We start from the raw sequence: 18,486 nt of genomic DNA, 5'->3' as shown, positions 1-18,486 counted from the left end.
TTTTTGGTTTTTATGCTAATCGCGAATCTCCATATTCATGAGCAAAAGTGTGATATCATTTTAGGCAGTTACAACTCGTTTCAGCACCAAGAGTTTCCAGAACTTTGGATATTTCGCTGAACATTGTGAATTTCCTTTTCTTTGGTGATTCGTTGTTGTGTCAGTTCATGGCAGTAAGCCAGTGAGCAAACTTTTCTCACAAATACTTGCAGTGAACAAATTTTAGGTTTAAAATTTGAACAGAAAAACCCTAAAATGAACAGTGTCTTCCTGAAATGACATCACAGCAACAGCGCCCACAGTTGTCCAGAAAAGCAAAAGATTTTGTGTTAATGCTTAAAGAAATGCACTTTTCAATAAAAATTGCCCAAAAGAGACGTCAAATTGTTTTCATACATTTAAGATGAGTAGAAAGTTGCACAGAATGTGTTCGTAAGAATTTTTCACTTCTGGTGAAATTTTCCCTTTAAAGAAATTTTCCCTTTAAAAAGCATTGTACAAAAGTGAAAGATTCTGGGCTAGGCTAGCTTGGCTTGCCATAACCGATACACACCAACTTTATATGTTGGAAGAAATACATGTCATTAGAAATTGTAAAGCCTGATAAAATGTCAATCCTTTAACTAAAGTACTACTGCAAGGATATTTGAATCAAATCTGAGTAGAGACTATTACACATTATTGTGGAAATTTAGGTCTCGTTCAAATTACGTCATTTCCTACAGACCATCCACATGCATCGGCTTTTTGAGCGTCAACTTGCATAACGCGCATCGGCTGCGTCGTATTTCGAACACATTTTGAGCAACAAGCTTGCGTGTATGGAACATTTTCAACACTGCGCAATGCTTGCTAGATTGCGTAAAATACGCAGTTGCACTTCTCCTACAGAAATGGCTGTCATTGAACGAGCCCTATACCGGTAGGAGCCATAGTGGTTATTGTGGAGCCTGAAATGTCAAACCTTGTTTTGAGCAATAGCAGCCTACCGGTAGGTCAAACCATCACAGCTCAATCATATAGAATTATATTTCAAAGAGAGTTGAAGTAACTTAAAGTTGGAATCAGTTGTATGCGGAAATACAGATTATACATGAACAAAATGTGTATTGGTGTCGTAATGACAAGACTGTCAATATGTTTCAGAAATAAGGGCCAAAAAACAAGTGTAGCTCTAGTGCTGCCTTATTGCTGCAGCAAGTGTGCGGAGTTGGTATTTGTTTTTAGTGTCGGTAGAAGTCTAGACTTGTTTAAAGGGCAATGGGAGATTTTTTTGAGACTTGGTGGCAGCAAACATACCGGTCCTTTTCTATTGTTGACATCATTTTGAACATGCATGCGCACATTACATTGTAGGTCATGGAAGTTATACATGTAGGCCTACATTAGATAACTTGGGTCAGTATTGGTCAAGACCCCCATTGGTTTGTACACAGTATGCCAGGAGGTGAGATACAAACATTTTGACTGTTGGTGACCTCTGAAATAGTAGGAGGGTGAGGAGTTTAATTTCTCTTTCATTTCATTTTGTACCCCAGTGGTCGTCTGAACGTTCTGGCCAACGTTGCTCGCAAGCCCCTGGAGCACCTCTTCTGCCAGTTTGACTCCAAGCTGGAGGCAGCTGATGAAGTGAGTGCACACAATTCATCCAAACCAATGAAATTACGCTGCTTCTGTGCCGTTGAGTCCAAGGACCACGTTTACCCAGCAGATTCTCTTGCACGTAGTAAAGGCTTATTTACACATACGCGACTTTGCTGTGTGACAGTGTCGCTCATTTTTCCCATGGTGGGTGTGAAACACGCCGTTGGCTTGATCGAGCTGCTTATGTTGGTTGGTGGGTGGGTGGTGGGTTGGTTTATTTACTCGGCCATATATTGTATTCATGCAACTCTAGTATTACAGCTTTGCATTCGAAGACCAATTTTGCAAACACTGACGCGCATGCCTCTAATTGGCATATTTTTGCATATTAGATCACGCCCCATTTGCATTTTTTTCTGTACCCTTGAGGTATAGGTACAGCCCGAGTGCACGGATGGTGCAGTTAGCCGTCTTCACACGTTACCCGGCCGCTGTGGGTTGTACCCACTTAGTACTTATACACAAATCAATTTATAAGTGTATACATTTATGCTTACATGACAAAGTCGTGCGACTTACAGGTACCATGTGATTTTGTAAAATCACATCACATAAATATTTCCCCTGGAGCCTGAAATGAACAATTGTAAAAATGATGGATGAAAAAATTGCGTGGCACAACACGTATTCGTGGATATACCCGGGGTACGTGCGTCTGCGACATTGTTGTGTGACAAAGTCATTGTGGCAAAATCATTGCGACAAAATCACGTATGTGTAAGTACATGTATAGGCCTTTAAACTGCAAATTTAATATTAATGTGTTTTTTTTATGCATTGCCCATTAGAAATGTACAGATGAGCAAACATTGGATTTCAGGACTATTTCTTTTGTCAACACTGCATAAAAAGAAGTTGAACAAGTGTCGTGCCCAGGGGATGTAAGAATAACAGACCCCCGGCAGAATTTGATTCCCAGCCTCTGAATAAATTGATCATGAAAACACTCCTACAAGAAAATCTGTCCGTCTTATGCAAAATTACCATATTTGAGTTTATGCCATTTGTCGTCTTTTGCCAGGGTTCTGGAGACGTCAAGTACCATCTTGGCATGTCCCACTCGCGCCTGAACCACATTACTAAGAAAGATATCCACATTGCCATCGTGGCTAACCCTTCCCATCTTGAGGCCGTTGACCCTGTGGTTCAGGGTAAAGTACGCGCTGAGCAGTTCTACAGAGGGGACACTGAGGGCAAACGGGTAAGTAGGGCTGGGACTTGATGTTTAATTTTGTAAACATTCAAATCAACTTCTTTCGCCATTTAAACAGTAAGTTAAGATGCATCACCCGTGCTCTGCAAAAATTAAATAAGCCAATTTACTATTGTAAAGCGTTACCAAACAGAAAATGATTAAAGGTAGAGGGGACCATTTGCAGCTATCCAAAAAGTAACCGACCAAATTGTAGGTCTGTCAAATTACGTCACTTTCTACAGATTACCACGTGCATCGGCATTTTGGGCATCAAATTTTCGTGACGTGCATCGGCTGCGCCGTATTTCGAAGAATTTCTGAGCAACACACGCGCGTGTTTAGAATGTTTTGTACACTGTGCGCACACGCATCTGATGGCGTTTAACTAACAGTTGTAATTTTTCTATGAAGATGGCGTCCTATGAGAGAGATCTACATGTACATGTTTTGTTCAAAAGCTTATTTTGCACTCCCTAATAAACCATTACAAAGTGAGATAATATGGTAATGACACTAAAGTCCATGTGAAATTATTCCTTCTGGCATGCTGTCACTTTGAAAAAAAAAAAAATATGACATTTCGAAAGATGTGTCGAGTGACACATTTTTGGCAATATGCGTTGGTAGTTGGTTTGTAATTGGGGAATCTGCAACTGGTACATGCAAGCGTTGACACGACGCACCTACGCTATTATTAGCGAGAATCGTTGGTTCAGTGACATCACGTTGTTACATGTATAGTCGGCTGAATGAGAATCATGTCCCGAATGCTGATTGCGGGGTTGTGTTACGAGAGGACGTAATTCAAAGTATGACTCTTCATAAGATGGAATTTGGGTCGGGTTCAATATTGGGTTTTGCCCTTCACTGACGTATTTTATAAACACTGTATACTCATTGTTGTCCCAAGTGATTGTGAGAAAAAATCACTCGCATGGGACTCCAACCCACGACTTCCTGCATAGTTGTGCAGACGTCTACCACTCGACCGCTCGACCATCATAAAATGCGTCAGTGAAGGACAAAACCCAATATTGAAAGTATGACTCGGCAACTTTTGAATTGAAACAAAGATCCTAGAATATGGTTTCTCGCAATATACAACATTCACAGAGCTAAAACGCAGAAAGGCTACTTGCTCACCCGTCTTTAGATTTTTAGCACTTTCGTTGCTTAAAACGAAAAAAAAAAATGCACAAATGACAAATGGTCCATTCTACCTTTAACTGATTGAAAATATAAAAATGCGGACATAATTGCAAGCCTGATGCAAATGTTTGAGTCGAATATCCATCGTTTGATTTGTTTGATACAACTTCAGGTGATGAGTATCCTGATGCATGGTGATGCTGCGTTTGCTGGCCAGGGCATTGTCTACGAGACCTTCCATCTCTCTGATCTCCCAGACTACTCCACGCATGGCACCATCCATGTTGTCGTCAACAACCAGGTAGGTTCAGATTGAATATCAAAACAACTTTGTCCAGTAAGGGGAGGGGAGGCGGTTTCGAACCCCCCACCTCAATGGGCTCCCTGCGTGAACAAGAGAGGGCGCTTTTTGATCACACTTGAGAGCCAAGGGGCTGTATTCCCAAAACTCAAACTTAAGAGAATACTAAAGTCAGACTTAAATCTTAGCACCCTGCTAACTTTGAAGTGGGGCGCTTAATTTGGTATTCACAATAGATCTAAGCACCCTGCTTATCTTAGTGCTCAACTTAACTTAAGTGTTCAAAGCAATCACTCTCGCTCATGCGCAGAACATTTATGTCATAAACGTTCCTACGTAGCGGCATTTCAATCAGTGTGTGCTTGTTTCATAGAAATAATGCGCTTGAATAATTCAGCCACGCAGTTTCCGAGCCCAAGTTAGTGCACGGAAAATGTCTGCGTCACACGCGTGTCCGACAAGTTCATCATGCACATCGTATGCACTCAGTGCATGCAGTTATTTCCCAACGTTTAGTTGTTTCAACAATAATAACAGTCACTGTTCGTTTATGTACCATCAAGTGTGAAACAAATTGCAATGGTGATTTATTCGCATTCTCTCATACATGCTGGAAGGTAGGACAGTTATTTTGAATTTTATCGTCAGTCACTATGGTAACGATGCATGCCATTGGTTACATGTCATCAATCGCATCCTCCCCGCCCGCCTAAAAATCAACAAATCGATCGAAAACATTCCTTAGAATGTTGACAAACTACAAAGCTAGGGCTGTCACACATCAGCTTCAATTTGGCTTCCTTGTACAATAATTCAATATTGACAAGATTTCCCTTAGCCCCTAGAAAGTCCAATTTTCTGCCTAAAAATTACAAACCAACAGACAGAAATAAAGTCTCCATGACACCCTAGTGCCCCACCTAACTTGACTTCAGACAGGTCCGTCTACACTTAGATTTAAGTCATGAAGATCCGAGGGGCACTTAATGAAAATGTTTCATGAATACTGCTTAAATATTAAAGGGAAAATACAACATTTGCAAACATCGAAGAATAAAACTACCAAGTTTTTTCTAAATACCTTACTAGGATGTTGGTAAATGGCAGTCTAAAGCATCCTGTAAAATTATCGCACCTTGTGTCAAGTCATTTTCAAGAAAATGGTATTTTTGTATACATTTCCAACAGTGGTCGGCCGACCACCGTTGGAAAAACCTAACTATTTTTATGCCCCGCGGCGAAGCCGAAGGGGCATACTGTTTCCGCCTCGTCCTTCCGTGGGTGGGTGTGTGTGTGGGTGGGTGGGTGGGTGGGTGGGTGGGTGTGTCCGGACAAATCTTGTCAGCGCGATAACTTGAGAAATACTTAACATATGAACTTCAAATTTGGTTTGTGGATTGTTCTTGGTAATCCTAAGAAGCCTTTTGCATTTGGGGCCAAAAGGCCAAAGGTCAAGTTCACAGTGGCTAAAACAATAGAAATCTTGTCAGCGTGATAACTTGAGAAATACTTATCATATGAACTTCAAATTTGGTTTGTGGATTGTTCTTGGTAATCCTAAGAAGCCTTTTGCATTTGGGGCCAAAAGGCCAAAGGTCAAGTTCACAGTGGCTAAAACAATAGAAATCTTGTCAGCGCGATAACTTGAGAAATAATTAACATATGAACTTCAAATTTGGTTTTTGGATTGTTCTTGGTAATCCTAAGAAGCCTTTTGCATTTGGGGCCAAAAGGCCAAAGGTCAAGTTCACAGTGGCTAAAACAAAAGAAATCTTGTCAGCGCAATAACTTGAGAAATGCTTTACATGTGAACTTCAAATTTGGTTTGTGGATTGTTTTTGGCAATCCTAAGAAGCCTTTTGCATTTGGGGCCAAAAGGCCTAAGGTCAAGTTCACAGTGGCTAAAACAATAGAAATCTTGTCAGCGCGATAACTTGAGAAATAATTAACATATGAACTTCAAATTTGGTTTGTGGATTGTTCTTGGTAATCCTAAGAAGCCTTTTGCATTTGGGGCCAAAAGGCCAAAGGTCAAGTTCACAGTGGCTAAAACAAAAGAAATCTTGTCAGCGCAATAACTTGAGAAATACTTTACATGTGAACTTCACATTTGGTTTGTGGATTGTTCTTGGCAATCCTAAGAAGCCTATTGCATTTGGGGCCAAAAGGTCAAGGGTCAAGTTCACAGTGGCTAAAACAATAGAAATCTTGTCAGCGCGATAACTTGAGAAATTCTTTACATGTGAACTTCAAATTTGGTTTGTGGATTGTTCTTGGTAATCCTAAGAAGCCTATTGAATTTGGGGCCAAAAGGTCAAGGGTCAAGTTCACAGTGGCTAAAACAATAGAAATCATGTATTTATTCTGAGATTATAGGGATTAGGGACTAATTCATATAAAACCTACAGAAGACACTAATGCTGTCAATGAATGTTCCATGTGACCAAGGTACATGTAAGTTGATGTTAAAAGAGTGGTGTTATGTCATGGGAACTGTCACCGTTGCGGGGCATTTGTGTTTGTAAACACACCTGACTTGTTTAACTACTGCTCCTAATTTACAATTTTTTTTCAGTCCAAATGTTGTTTGCTATTGGTCACATATTTATGAACGGGTGCAGGCCAGCTAGACTGGTTCCTTTACCTTACAATTTTCCGACATCTATAAATTGATCCATTTTATCTTTAGTGGAGTCAGGGAACCAGACTACTTAAACATTTTTGTTTTTCTTGATTTTTCCAGCATTTTCGAACACAAAACTTCAAACATGTCAGTTAAACAATATTTGATCTATTATACTAACCCCTCAAATAGTTAATTTCTGAAAATTACAGCAAAAGCCAATGATGTACATTCCCTTTAAGACTCTTAAAATCGCATACTTATAAAGTGGGGTGCAATACTTTTTGTGACTTAATTCGTTTTGTGAATACGGCCCCAGTGCACTGACTGATTCTATTCTGAATGTGCACAAACTGTGGAATGAGTCGCATGTGTCGACTTTATTAGTTACCCAACGAGCGTGAGTAGATCATGGAATAATGTAGTGCATCCGTGTCCCATATTCCACGAGGCCGAAGGGCCGATGGGACTCAGATGCATGACATTTTCCATGTTCCACGAGCAAAAGTGGAATAACGAGTTTATCTTCCAGTGAACTTGACGCACAGTAAAGATGGATACGCATACATGTACTGTACACAAACTTTTCATCTGTAATCCTATAGTGTGCTTGCAGCAGGAATAACGCGTTCATTTTAAAAGATAGTTGGGGTGGAATTTACCTATCGCGTCAGAATCGCGTCAGAATCGCGTCAGAATCGCGTCAGAATCGCGTCAGAATCGCGTCAGAATCGCGTCAACGCAGCTTGTGAAATATTGTGCAATTACATGATATACAAATGGACGCGGAACGCGCAAAATCTTAGACAAACAAAACTTAGTGTACAGAAACTCAAAAGGGTTGTCTAAGGAGATGGCTAACTCGCAAACGGCGATAGGTAAATATTGACCATGGTATCACATAATATCACACTGTTGTTGCCGTGGATCGTCCAATCAGGATCGAGGATTCAATCTTGCTTGAAGATAATGTAATACATATACATGTAGAATAACAGAATCACATTTTTTTACTGTTTCCACCACAGATTGGTTTCACCACTGACCCCCGTTACGCCCGCTCCTCTCCGTACTGCACAGACGTGGCCCGCGTGGTCAACGCGCCCATCTTCCACGTGAATGCTGATGACCCTGAGGCAGTCATGTACGTGTGCCAGGTGGCCTCGCAGTGGAGATGCATTTACGGCAAGGATGTTGTTATTGACCTGGTAAATACATGTAAATTCCATCTCATGAAAAGTTTAGTTGCTGGGATTACTGTATTTTGTGCGAGCGGGTAGACAAAATTTTACTGTAACTTTGTAGTCTCTTTGGTAGGCCATGTTTTCTTCTTCTACCGGCAAGATGACTGTAAGTAAAAATGATGCATAATTATTATTTTCTTTATCAAAATTTTTTTTTTTTTTTTTTTGAATTTCAAAGTCTCTAAATTTTGAATATTTCATTTTTGGGAGCAGAAATTTATTGTCCTGATTCAGGGGCCACCTTTATTGCTGGCCAGTTTTAAACACCGGTGTTGAAATAGCGGGTCTACATCACTCTACTTACCTGTAGAGCGAATACTACATATGCATTGTTCCCTATGCCGGCAGGCAATTTGCTAAGAGTTTTACACAATAGCGCCCTCACATGTCCTACCCACGACGCCCTGTGACATGCGCACTACGTTAGCGTCCTTTTTTTTTCTCTTAGCCAGGCGAGGTATATCGTGAAATTTCGATCGACCCGAATTTCACTGTTTTATTTATGCCTCTTTGCTGGGAGAAAGCTATTTATCAGATATAAAGAGAAAGTGTTTATTGTAGAGTTATCATAGTGAGTTATTCTAAGTGAAGTGAGTTAGAAAAATGAGTAAATCTAGGAAGTTGGGGAGGACTGGGTGTGTCGATAATGGAGGGACGTACATCCCACCAGACAAGCCCGAGTTCTCGGGGGACTGCACCGGTGATGGTACGTCACCGCGGCAGCAGTCCCCTAGTCGGCCCCTTCAGCCACTGCCGGCTGTCAGAGCTGACGGACCCATTGACCAAGCGGGGGGCCGTACAACCCCACCGTCTTCGGTCAATATTCACGGGTCCGCCCAACTGAAGGGGAAACGCACCGGCAAGACAAAGAAATTGTCTGACGCCGGGGCAGTACCCAAAAAGGATGTACGGCAAAGGTGGCCCCGCTACGGGGCGCACCGTGCCTGTCCCTGGCTCGTCTACGGGACACACGCAGCCGGAGGAAGTACTCCTCCATGGCTCAGTGCACCCAGGCCCACCCAGCCCCGTGATTACCACGATGCCTGGGGATGGGCTGTTATATGGCCGGCTAATCGACCGTACAGCACCCGCCTATGTTACCGGCGTGGGGGCGCTGTCGGCCGCCCGGGCTATTGATCGCGTAGAGCCGAATCCCTGGGATTCCCCCGGAGCGTTAACGGGAGCGTTAACGCTACGCTCGGAGGGCCATGCCTCTACATCGGATTTTATTCGTTGTTTGGGCATCCCCGTGTCCCCGCAATTCTCGGCAACTACTCGCAGTCATTCTTCAAAAAAGAAAAAATCGAAAAAGAACCGCCGTTCCCACCGTTCTTTGACGAGTTCTAGCGTGTCATCCGGTCGATCACACCGTGGGAAATGCCACAAGGGTGGCGACCCGATTTCACGCGATGATTTTCGGAGGCTTTTCACTCCCTCGCGGCCTCATTGTCAGGCCGGCAGGGAGACTACGGTCACAGCTGGATGACCTCGGGCCAAAGGGACATACCGCATACGGTTAGCCGAGCGCCAGAGTCCCTGCCAGAATTACAGCCCCCACCCGCCAGTCATCACGGCTGTGGTGGGGTGACTACAGACCAGCGGACAATGCCGTGCACGGAGAGCCGTGCACCGGCGTCCCTGCCTGGTATTAGTTTACACCCATCGGTGTCACTAGAGTCTGAGCAGGGCCCGATACCGGGACACTGTGACGACGCTGCTTCGCCCCCGGGGCCTGGTTCCCATTCCCCGGTGACAACTCGCCCCCCGTACTCTGACAATTCGGCGGACGAGAGCGAGCTGACCCGCACCATGCAACGTCTATCGGTGGCCGAGACCGAACTCCGCTTGGTTCAACGGGATATGATCAGGGTTCTGAATCTCCCTGCTGGTACCGAACCTCCTCCTCCTCCTGAGCGTCAGTCGTTCAAGAAGAGATCGGGGCCGACGGCAGAACCGGTCCGGGCTTTTCCCACAATGCCTCTGGACATCACATCGACGGGATAATGCACGCAAAGACATGGAGTGCCTATGCTAAGCGCGTAGACTCGTATTATTGTTTTCCCCCAGGGGATTTTGAGAAATATTTCTCAACTCCAGTCCTGCCGGACTCGGCCATTGACAAACTCGCCGCTGACCAAGGGACGGCTTCATCCAAGGTTCCTTTTACGGACAAGACCCGTGGAAAGCTGGAGGATGTCACCCGTAAAATGGACTCGGCGGCACGCATGGGTATGAGTGCGACGTCCTTTCTTCTTCTCCTATCCGAGTACCTGGCCCTGGGGTATGAAGAAGATTCGGTGATACCAGCCGACATGATGGTGGCTGCTCTCCATTGCCTCGATCGCGGCCTATGCTCCACTCTCGACCAGTTTGCTAGAGTGTCGACCTTGGCAACATCGTCACGCCGCGCCAATGTGCTAGATGTGCTTTTCCTCCCTTCAACGGGAGCACGTAAGCGTCTCGATGAACTTCCGTTGTCAGGCCCGGACTTATTTTCTGGAGGTTTCAGTAAGTTTCAGGAGGCCATGGAGGCCGAGGCAAAGCGCCTCAAGGCCACGGAGAAAATAAATCTCAAGAAACCGGCCGAGCCGAAAACCGCGGACAAGACGAAGAAACAGCCATCTTTTGTCATTCCCCGGCGCCGCCCCCCGGTCAGAGCGGCCCATGGTGGATTTCGTGGGCGCGCCGATAAAACGGTCGGCCCGCGTTATTCACAACCACATACCGGACAACAACGTCCCCAGTCGGGACGCGGTTTCCGTGCGCCCACTCCCCGTTACACCGGGGCGTGGCGCAAATGACTTACACGTCTCCGGGCGGCCTCCCGCCGGGGGACCCGTGGGAGGCCGCCTTCAGGAGTACGTGGGGTCCTGGGTGCAGTTGACTTCCGATCGGTGGGTCCTCGAAACGATCAGCAGCGGTTACGCGCTCGAGTTTACGAGGATGCCCCCGTCAGACATGCTTATTCGGACAACGCCCGTACCGCCCGACACAGCAAAACACCGCTCCCTCGAGGGGGAGATCGACGCCCTCCTTCTAAAGAGAGCAGTTCATGTTGTCCCCAAGGGGGGACCCGGGCAGGTTTCATGTCGACCTTCTTCTTGGCCCCCAAGAAGGAGACCGGCGTGTGGCGTCCAATATTGAACTAAAACCCCTCAACAAGTTCATACGTCCGAAACGTTTCCGCATGGAAACGTTACGGACCATTCTCGAATTGATCATAACGCCAGCGTGGGCGGCCAGTATAGACTTGAAAGACGCATACTTTCACGTACCGATCAGGCCGGAGCACCGCAAATTCCTACGTTTCCAATACAAAAATATACTGTACCAATTTGTGGTGCTCCCGGGCTGTCCACTTCTCCGCGGGTCTTCACCCGGATCGTGAAGACGATCGGGGCGGCACTGCGGGCGACGAGGGATCATGATTTTCATGTACCTCGACGATTGGCTAGTAGTGGATGTTCTCGGGGGGAGACGGAAGCGGCGCTCCAACTAACGTGGCACCTTGCTTCCGACCTGGGATTTCTCATCAACACCGAGAAATCCCATCCAGTCCCCTCGCAGGTTCCCAGCTTTCTAGGTGCATCCCTCGATCTTCGCAGGGGGCTGGCCCGTCCATCGGAGGAGCGCCTGCTGAACCTTCGGCAGTGCGTGTCCCTCTTCCTCCCGACGGTAGTGGCTCCGGCCCGAGCCTGGCTCAGGCTGTTGGGCCTTATGGCCAGTTTGGTGGACTTAGTGGATTTTTGCAGGTTGAGGATGAGGCCAATTCAACTTCACCTGCTTTCTTTCTACAGACCCTGCTGGCACCCGATCGACCATCCGGTGCCCACTACGTCTTGGCTAGTCCCCCACCTTCGTTGGTGGCTAGTCGAGGCCAATATACATGTAACGCAGGGCCGCGTTTTCCGCCCGCCCCGCCCATCGGTACTTATCACGACCGACGCGTCAGGGTACAGCTGGGGGGCTACCCTCCACCCGCGACAGGTGGCGGGCGTATGGGGCCCCGAACATCAATCATCCCACATCAACGTCCTGGAAATGCTGGCAGTCACCAACGCCCTAAAACATTTCCAGTCGGACGTCAGAGGGCAAGCAGTCCTGGTACGATGCGACAACGCCACAGTGGTGCCATACATCAATCACCAGGGGGGCACTCGGTCAGGCCATCTGTGCGTACTAACATGGGATCTCATCCTCTGGTGCATACATCACAGGATAGCACTGTCGTCAGTCCACATCCCGGGCGAAGAGAACGTCACAGCCGATGCTCTCTCCCGATGGTGGATCACCCCGACAGAGTGGTCACTGCTCCCACAGGTGGCTCAGTCGATCTTCCGACTAATCGACCGGCCGCATGTTGACCTATTCGCGTCACGAATGAACAATCAGCTACCGATCTACTGCACGAGGGGCCCAGATCCCAACGCGTGGCAGACCGATGTGCTGTCGGTGCGGTGGGACGGCCTACTGGCCTACGCCTTCCCACCCATCTCCCTCGTTTCTCTAGTGCTGACCAAGATCGAGCAGGAGGATTGCCGAATCCTCCTCATAGCCCCGTTCTGGCCCCGCCAGCCGTGGTTTCCCTGGCTCATCCGACTCTTGGTTCACCGCCCGGTAATTCTACCGAGGAGGGCCGATCTCCTTTATCAGCCCAGATCGGGAATCAGTCACCAGGCTCCGGGGGATCTTCACCTGACGTGCTGGGTATTGTCACGCGATCCCTCTGCTCAGCAGGCCTTTCGCGACGAGCTGCAACAATTGCAGCCCTGTCCTGCAGAGCCTCAACCCGAAAGGTGTACGATAGCCGACTACGCCATTTCTTTAAATGGTGTAGACGGCAATCCATTCATCCCCCCAATACTTCTGTAGGGGAAGTGGGGGATTTCCTCCTATACCTTTTTAACAGTGGGCTCACGACGGCCACGGTCAAAAATTATCGATCGGCCATTGCCACGATCCATCAGGGATTTCCGGACGGTTCCTCCGTTTCCGGCAACCCTGCAATTAGCCAACTGATCAAGGGGATGTTTAATACTCGTCCCCCAGTACGCACATTAATCCCATCTTGGGACCTCTTCAGTGTACTATCCACACTGGCGAGGGCTCCTTTTGAACCAATGAATTGCTCAACTTTGTTACAACTCTCCATCAAAGTAGCTTTTCTATTGGCTGTCGCTACGTCCCGACGACGTAGCGAACTACACTCGTTATCGATGCAGACAGGACACATCCGGTGGGAACCGGGGGGTGTCTGCCTGATCCCTACGGCCGGTTTTCTCCCAAAGAACCAGTCGGAGACCTTTACGCCCCCGGACATCTTTGTCCCGGACATCAAGTCTTTTTCGAACGAGACAAACGACAAACTTTGGTGCCCAATCGAGCACTTAAGTGGTATGTCAACCGTACGAAGTCACTTCGTACGGGACACAACAAATTGTTCATCACAACGACCCCGCCCCATGGGCCGGCGTGACGCGATACAATCACTCGCTGGATCGTGACAGCTATCCGTTCCGTACCGGGCGGCTGGCCAGCGACCCAGGGACCCATTCGAGCGCATGAGGTCAGAGGAGTGTCCACCTCGTGGGCCTTTTTTAAGGGTGTCCCCCTAGGTGACATCGTCAAGGCAGCCTGCTGGAAGAACCCTAACACGTTCTCCGAATGCTACCTGAAGGATGTCCTCCAGGCAGATGGCAAGGCTGGAAGAGAAGTGCTACTGGCGGCCAGTCGAGCCTCACGGAAGCACTAACGGGTGAGCATATAAAAATACATGTATATATTTCTATGGGCATTAAGTTTAATGAGGTGTACCTATCATGTGTTCATCCCCATAATGGTTACACCCCCCTGGCCTTTTTGCGCACGAGCTCTTGGGTTCCACTTACGAGGTGAAGCCTAGAGCGTCTGGGGTGTTAGGTTTTTTGTTTGGTGTTGTTTGCCTTTGGCCACGCCTCATGTCCTACACCCCTGTAGACATACGGTAATTCGCGTATACCCACCGCCTTACTCGGTGCGAGTCTATGCATGTAGTATTCGCTCTACAGGTAAGTAGAGTTATGTAGACTCCCCCCCACAGTAGTGTGGTTGGGGTCTACGAGCGAATACTTACCTGTAGAGCATCCCTCCCTCCTTCCCCACTATACTCGATTCCTTGAGTGCTTACGCAAGTATCGCTTGAGAAAAAGAGGACGCTAACGTACTGCGCATGTCACGGCGTCGTGGGTAGGACACGTGAGGGCGCTATTGTGTAAAACTCTTAGCAAATTGCCTGCCGGCATAGGGAACAATGCATATGTAGTATTCGCTCTACAGGTAAGTATTCGCTCGTAGACCCCAACCACACTACTGTGGGGGGGATTTTAAACCACCCACGTGACAGGCTCTCGACCAATAGGAATAGGTAAACTGTCTCAGCTTTGAATAATTGGGCCTTTGAAACAAATAATACTTGTCTTGTTTATTTACTTATTTATTTATTAACTGGGTAGCCCATTCAGTGGAATCCACTGGTCTCCCATGGGGCCCAGTAAAGAGAAGACAATGTGAAGAAATTACAGTTTTAGATGTGGGAGGAAAACCCCAGAAGAATATTCTGAGCAAAACTCAAGTAGGGACTGAAATGCCCAGGCAGGAATCGAACCTGGGTCACAGCGGTAGAAGGCCAGGAAAGTACCGCTACGCCAACCTGATACCTGTGGTATTAATTAGACTTACATAATTTTGTTCCATCTTTTGTGTGTTTCTCAGGTGTGCTATCGACGCAACGGCCATAATGAAATGGATGAGCCTATGTTCACACAGCCAACTATGTACAAGAAGATCCGCAGCCATCAGCCGGTACTGTCCATGTACGCTGATGCCAAAATCAAAGAAGGTGTCATGACACAGCAGGAATATGAGGTATGAGGTCAATGAAGCTGCTCAATTTCACTGCAGTCTGGGCCCAATTTCAGTGCCCTGCAAACCACAAAACAGCACTAGTGTAAGACCGAAATTTTGACTGTTCCTGATCCCACTCTATCTCACAACAGGTGTTCCACATTACACCCAAGGTCTTCATGTCACTGTTTTCCAAGCAACACACCCACAGCATACCAAAACTGTGATTTCACCCTTGTACAGGGGAAAGTGACCTCATAAGGGTACTCCCCCAGACTGACCATTAGGTCAGTCTATGGTCAGTCTACCTTTACTCAGAAATGATGTCATATAAGTTATGTTTTCTTTATATGACATCATCTCCTATTTTCACCCAAAATTGCCCCTCTGAAACTGTATAAAATGTCCACATTTTCCCCACTTTCATGGAGTTCTCCTTCTTCTCCCTGGGAAACCAGAGGCATCGCCATAAGCTGATCCAGCCCTATGCTCTTGCCAGTCTTCATCTACGATTTTCTGTCTTCCGTCTCCTACTTCTGTAATTATACAAGACCAGGTTTTAATTGAGTTCTTGAGAATAAAATAGTTTCTCCACATAGCTGAGCTCATACCAAGGTGTCTTTGTATTCTTCGTAGTCATCGTTCATCCCGCTCTTAGCCACAGCTACCGTATCCTAACATATAAGTATAGTCAAACATCTCAAAGACATATAACCAAATTCTATATGTTACACTAGTAAAACCATTGGCGATTGTTTAGTATAGGGCCCTGTTCCCTTTAACCCTAACTTCCTAGGCATGCAACCTCAATCCTGCAAAACCCTCCAACTGTCTCATTGTAAAAATTGCATACAGCCTCAATCCTGCAAAATTCCTCCGTTATGTCTTGAATGTGGTCCTTGGAGGGGTGACCACTGCCTTAATCCTGCAAAGTCCTCCAGCAATTACTGTCAATACAGGTTCAGTTAAAAAAAAACCCAAAATGTCAGGACCAATATTTTTATAGAAGTTCAGCAAAATGAAAACAGTTCACAGTGTGTGAATTGTTTTCGTTTTGCTGAAAAAAAAACACTTACCTTTTTTGTGATCTGTGGACAGAACTTCAAAACAGTGTTTAAAATGTTTAAAATTCTGTGACTTAAAAAGTACATAAGTGATTTGAATGATTCTTGTACTGAAAGAAAGCTTATGAAGCAGGCTTTCTTATCCTAGATTTTGAAAGTGCTACATCCAGAACTTCACTAAAAAAATGGTCCCGACATTTCGGTTTTTGGTTTTTTTTACTCACGCTGTATGTTGAGGCAGAGCCAGTGACATCCTGGAGCAGTGCGAAGGATTTCAAGTATAATCGAGGCCTAAATACATGCATGGCTGAGCATAAACAACACAAGGTCCGGCCCAAGACCTTGACACAATGCATCCTCAGAAATCAGCCACACATTTTTGAAATATAGCCTCAATCCTGCAAAATCCTCCATTTTGCAAAGAGGATTTTGGAGGATTTGGGAAGGTAAGGGATATGGGAACAAAATCCACTTTTAGGTTATTGGACTTACTAAACCAGTTAAGGACATTACAAACCAACAGGTATGCCATAGATAGAGGGTATAGTTTTTATTTTGTAGGGAATTTTTGGGGTAAAGAAACAATGAAGACGACAAAACGCAACATGAAAATAAAGATGGGGATCACCACGCACACAGTGAACACGAAAAACTGCACCTATTCACATAAAACGTGTAACAAAATCGCATTTTCTACCGTAAGAAACTATTCAAAGTATTACAAAAAATGATGTCATTAGAATTAAAGTCTGCTGTAGGAGGCAAGTTTTACTATACCACAAGTTAAATCAGTTAATAATTGTTTTATAACACCTCCACAGATTCTGCTTGTTTTTAAGAGATAATTGATTAATTTAATATTAATACAATTAAAATGTATTTCTATTTCAATACAAATAAAGTGAACATTTACTTGAACTTTTCCAAACCACCCCTTCACAAAATGCTCTTTAGATATCAATAAGGGAATAAATGTGTGCTTGGCCGGTTTTAAACCCTCTGTTTAAGTCAGGTTGGAGTCTGGATGGGTGATAATTACCTGAGCCGAAGGCGAGGGTAATTATCAGCATCCAGACTCCAACCAGTCTTAAACATAAGTGTTTAATTATATCTGCCAAGCACATATTTCATGTGTATTTATTCTCATACATAAATACCTTTTCTGTCAAAAAATCAAAACTTTTTAGTCAAAAGTCAAAACAATGCAAACATTTTTTTCTACAATTTTACTTCATGTTTTTCGAAACACTATATGTCCATGCGGTACTCAACTCCTTGTATGGAGATTGGCATGCCCGTCGCGCAAACTGCGGGATGTGACGCAGAACGCAACTTACCGGTGTAGTGTGAATTTAGGACTAAATTAAATACTGACTCACTGGTAGTATTGCACAAGCCTACGTGAGCAAATTTCACGTGACTCTGGAAAAGTACTTAAGACCAGCCAGCCAGTCCGTATGAACCGTTTAAAACCACGCACGTGACGGGCTCTCGACCAGTAGGAATGGGTAAACTGTCTTAGGTATTTATAAATGTGTGTTTAATGTAAATGTATTCGGAATTTTGCTGCTGGCAGCGAAGAGTACAATTAAATAAATCTTTCATAATAATAATATTTATTAGATTTTGCCCTTCACCGACGTACAAACACTGTGTGTTACCTCCCAAGTGCGGTACCCACTGCTACATGTACATCAGATTCGCACCAGCCAACCGATCCCGCAAGCCTGGTGGTCGAGTGGTAAGACGTCTGCACTAGAAAGCAGGAGGTCGTGGGTTCGAGTCCCACGTGGGTGATTTTTTTCCTCTTTCACTCGGGAGGTAACACGCTGAGTATACAGTGATTATACGTTGGTGAAGGGCAAAACCTAATATTGATTTACATCACCCCAATGCAAATCTTATGAATAATAATAGAGCGAGTGCTTGGGAACAATACGCACAACGCGCACACCCATATGCATTTGCGCACAATGCCGGTCGCTGTTCGTAGAGTACTTTGGTTTCTATGCGTACGTGTATAGTACTCTGGTTGCTGTGCGTATCATCTTTTAGGCCATGCACAGCAAGAAAGCAAAAATAGCGAATACCATGTGACTTACTCTCGGCCAATCAAGTATAGAATCTGTGGGTGAAGTGTTAAAAAAGCCACTAGTTTTATTCACTTTTCTAGTATAACAATGTTTTGGATTATGCTGTTGTCTTTGCAGGAAGAACTTGTAGTTTATGACAAGGTTTGTGAGGATGCGTATCAGAACGCAAAGACCATCGCACAAGTCAAGAACTCGGATTGGCTGGATTCACCTTGGACTGGTATGTGTACTTATTACTCCTCGTGCATCTTTTATGAGCCTAACGCCCCCTGTCATCGGTTGATGCTCTAA

General features: G+C 45.5%; 1 protein-coding gene across 2 annotated transcripts in view; it reads left to right on the top strand.

Moving 5' to 3' along the window:
* Positions 1-18,486, top strand: part of LOC119731274 (2-oxoglutarate dehydrogenase, mitochondrial-like) — a 75,837-nt gene that overhangs the window by 32,238 nt on the left and 25,113 nt on the right. For both annotated transcript variants that reach the window (XM_038204405.1, XM_038204406.1), the window contains exons 7-12: positions 1,539-1,629; positions 2,666-2,845; positions 4,161-4,289; positions 7,941-8,120; positions 14,907-15,059; positions 18,313-18,415. In XM_038204405.1, coding sequence (XP_038060333.1) covers positions 1,539-1,629; positions 2,666-2,845; positions 4,161-4,289; positions 7,941-8,120; positions 14,907-15,059; positions 18,313-18,415 — 836 coding nt within the window. The remainder of the gene's footprint in view (positions 1-1,538; positions 1,630-2,665; positions 2,846-4,160; positions 4,290-7,940; positions 8,121-14,906; positions 15,060-18,312; positions 18,416-18,486) is intronic.

This window comes from Patiria miniata, unplaced genomic scaffold, assembly GCF_015706575.1.
Source record: "Patiria miniata isolate m_02_andy unplaced genomic scaffold, ASM1570657v1 HiC_scaffold_23, whole genome shotgun sequence".
NCBI classification, from domain to species: domain Eukaryota; kingdom Metazoa; phylum Echinodermata; class Asteroidea; order Valvatida; family Asterinidae; genus Patiria; species Patiria miniata.
Note: the sequence above shows the minus strand (reverse complement) of the source record. Positions and strands in the feature narration are given on the sequence as shown.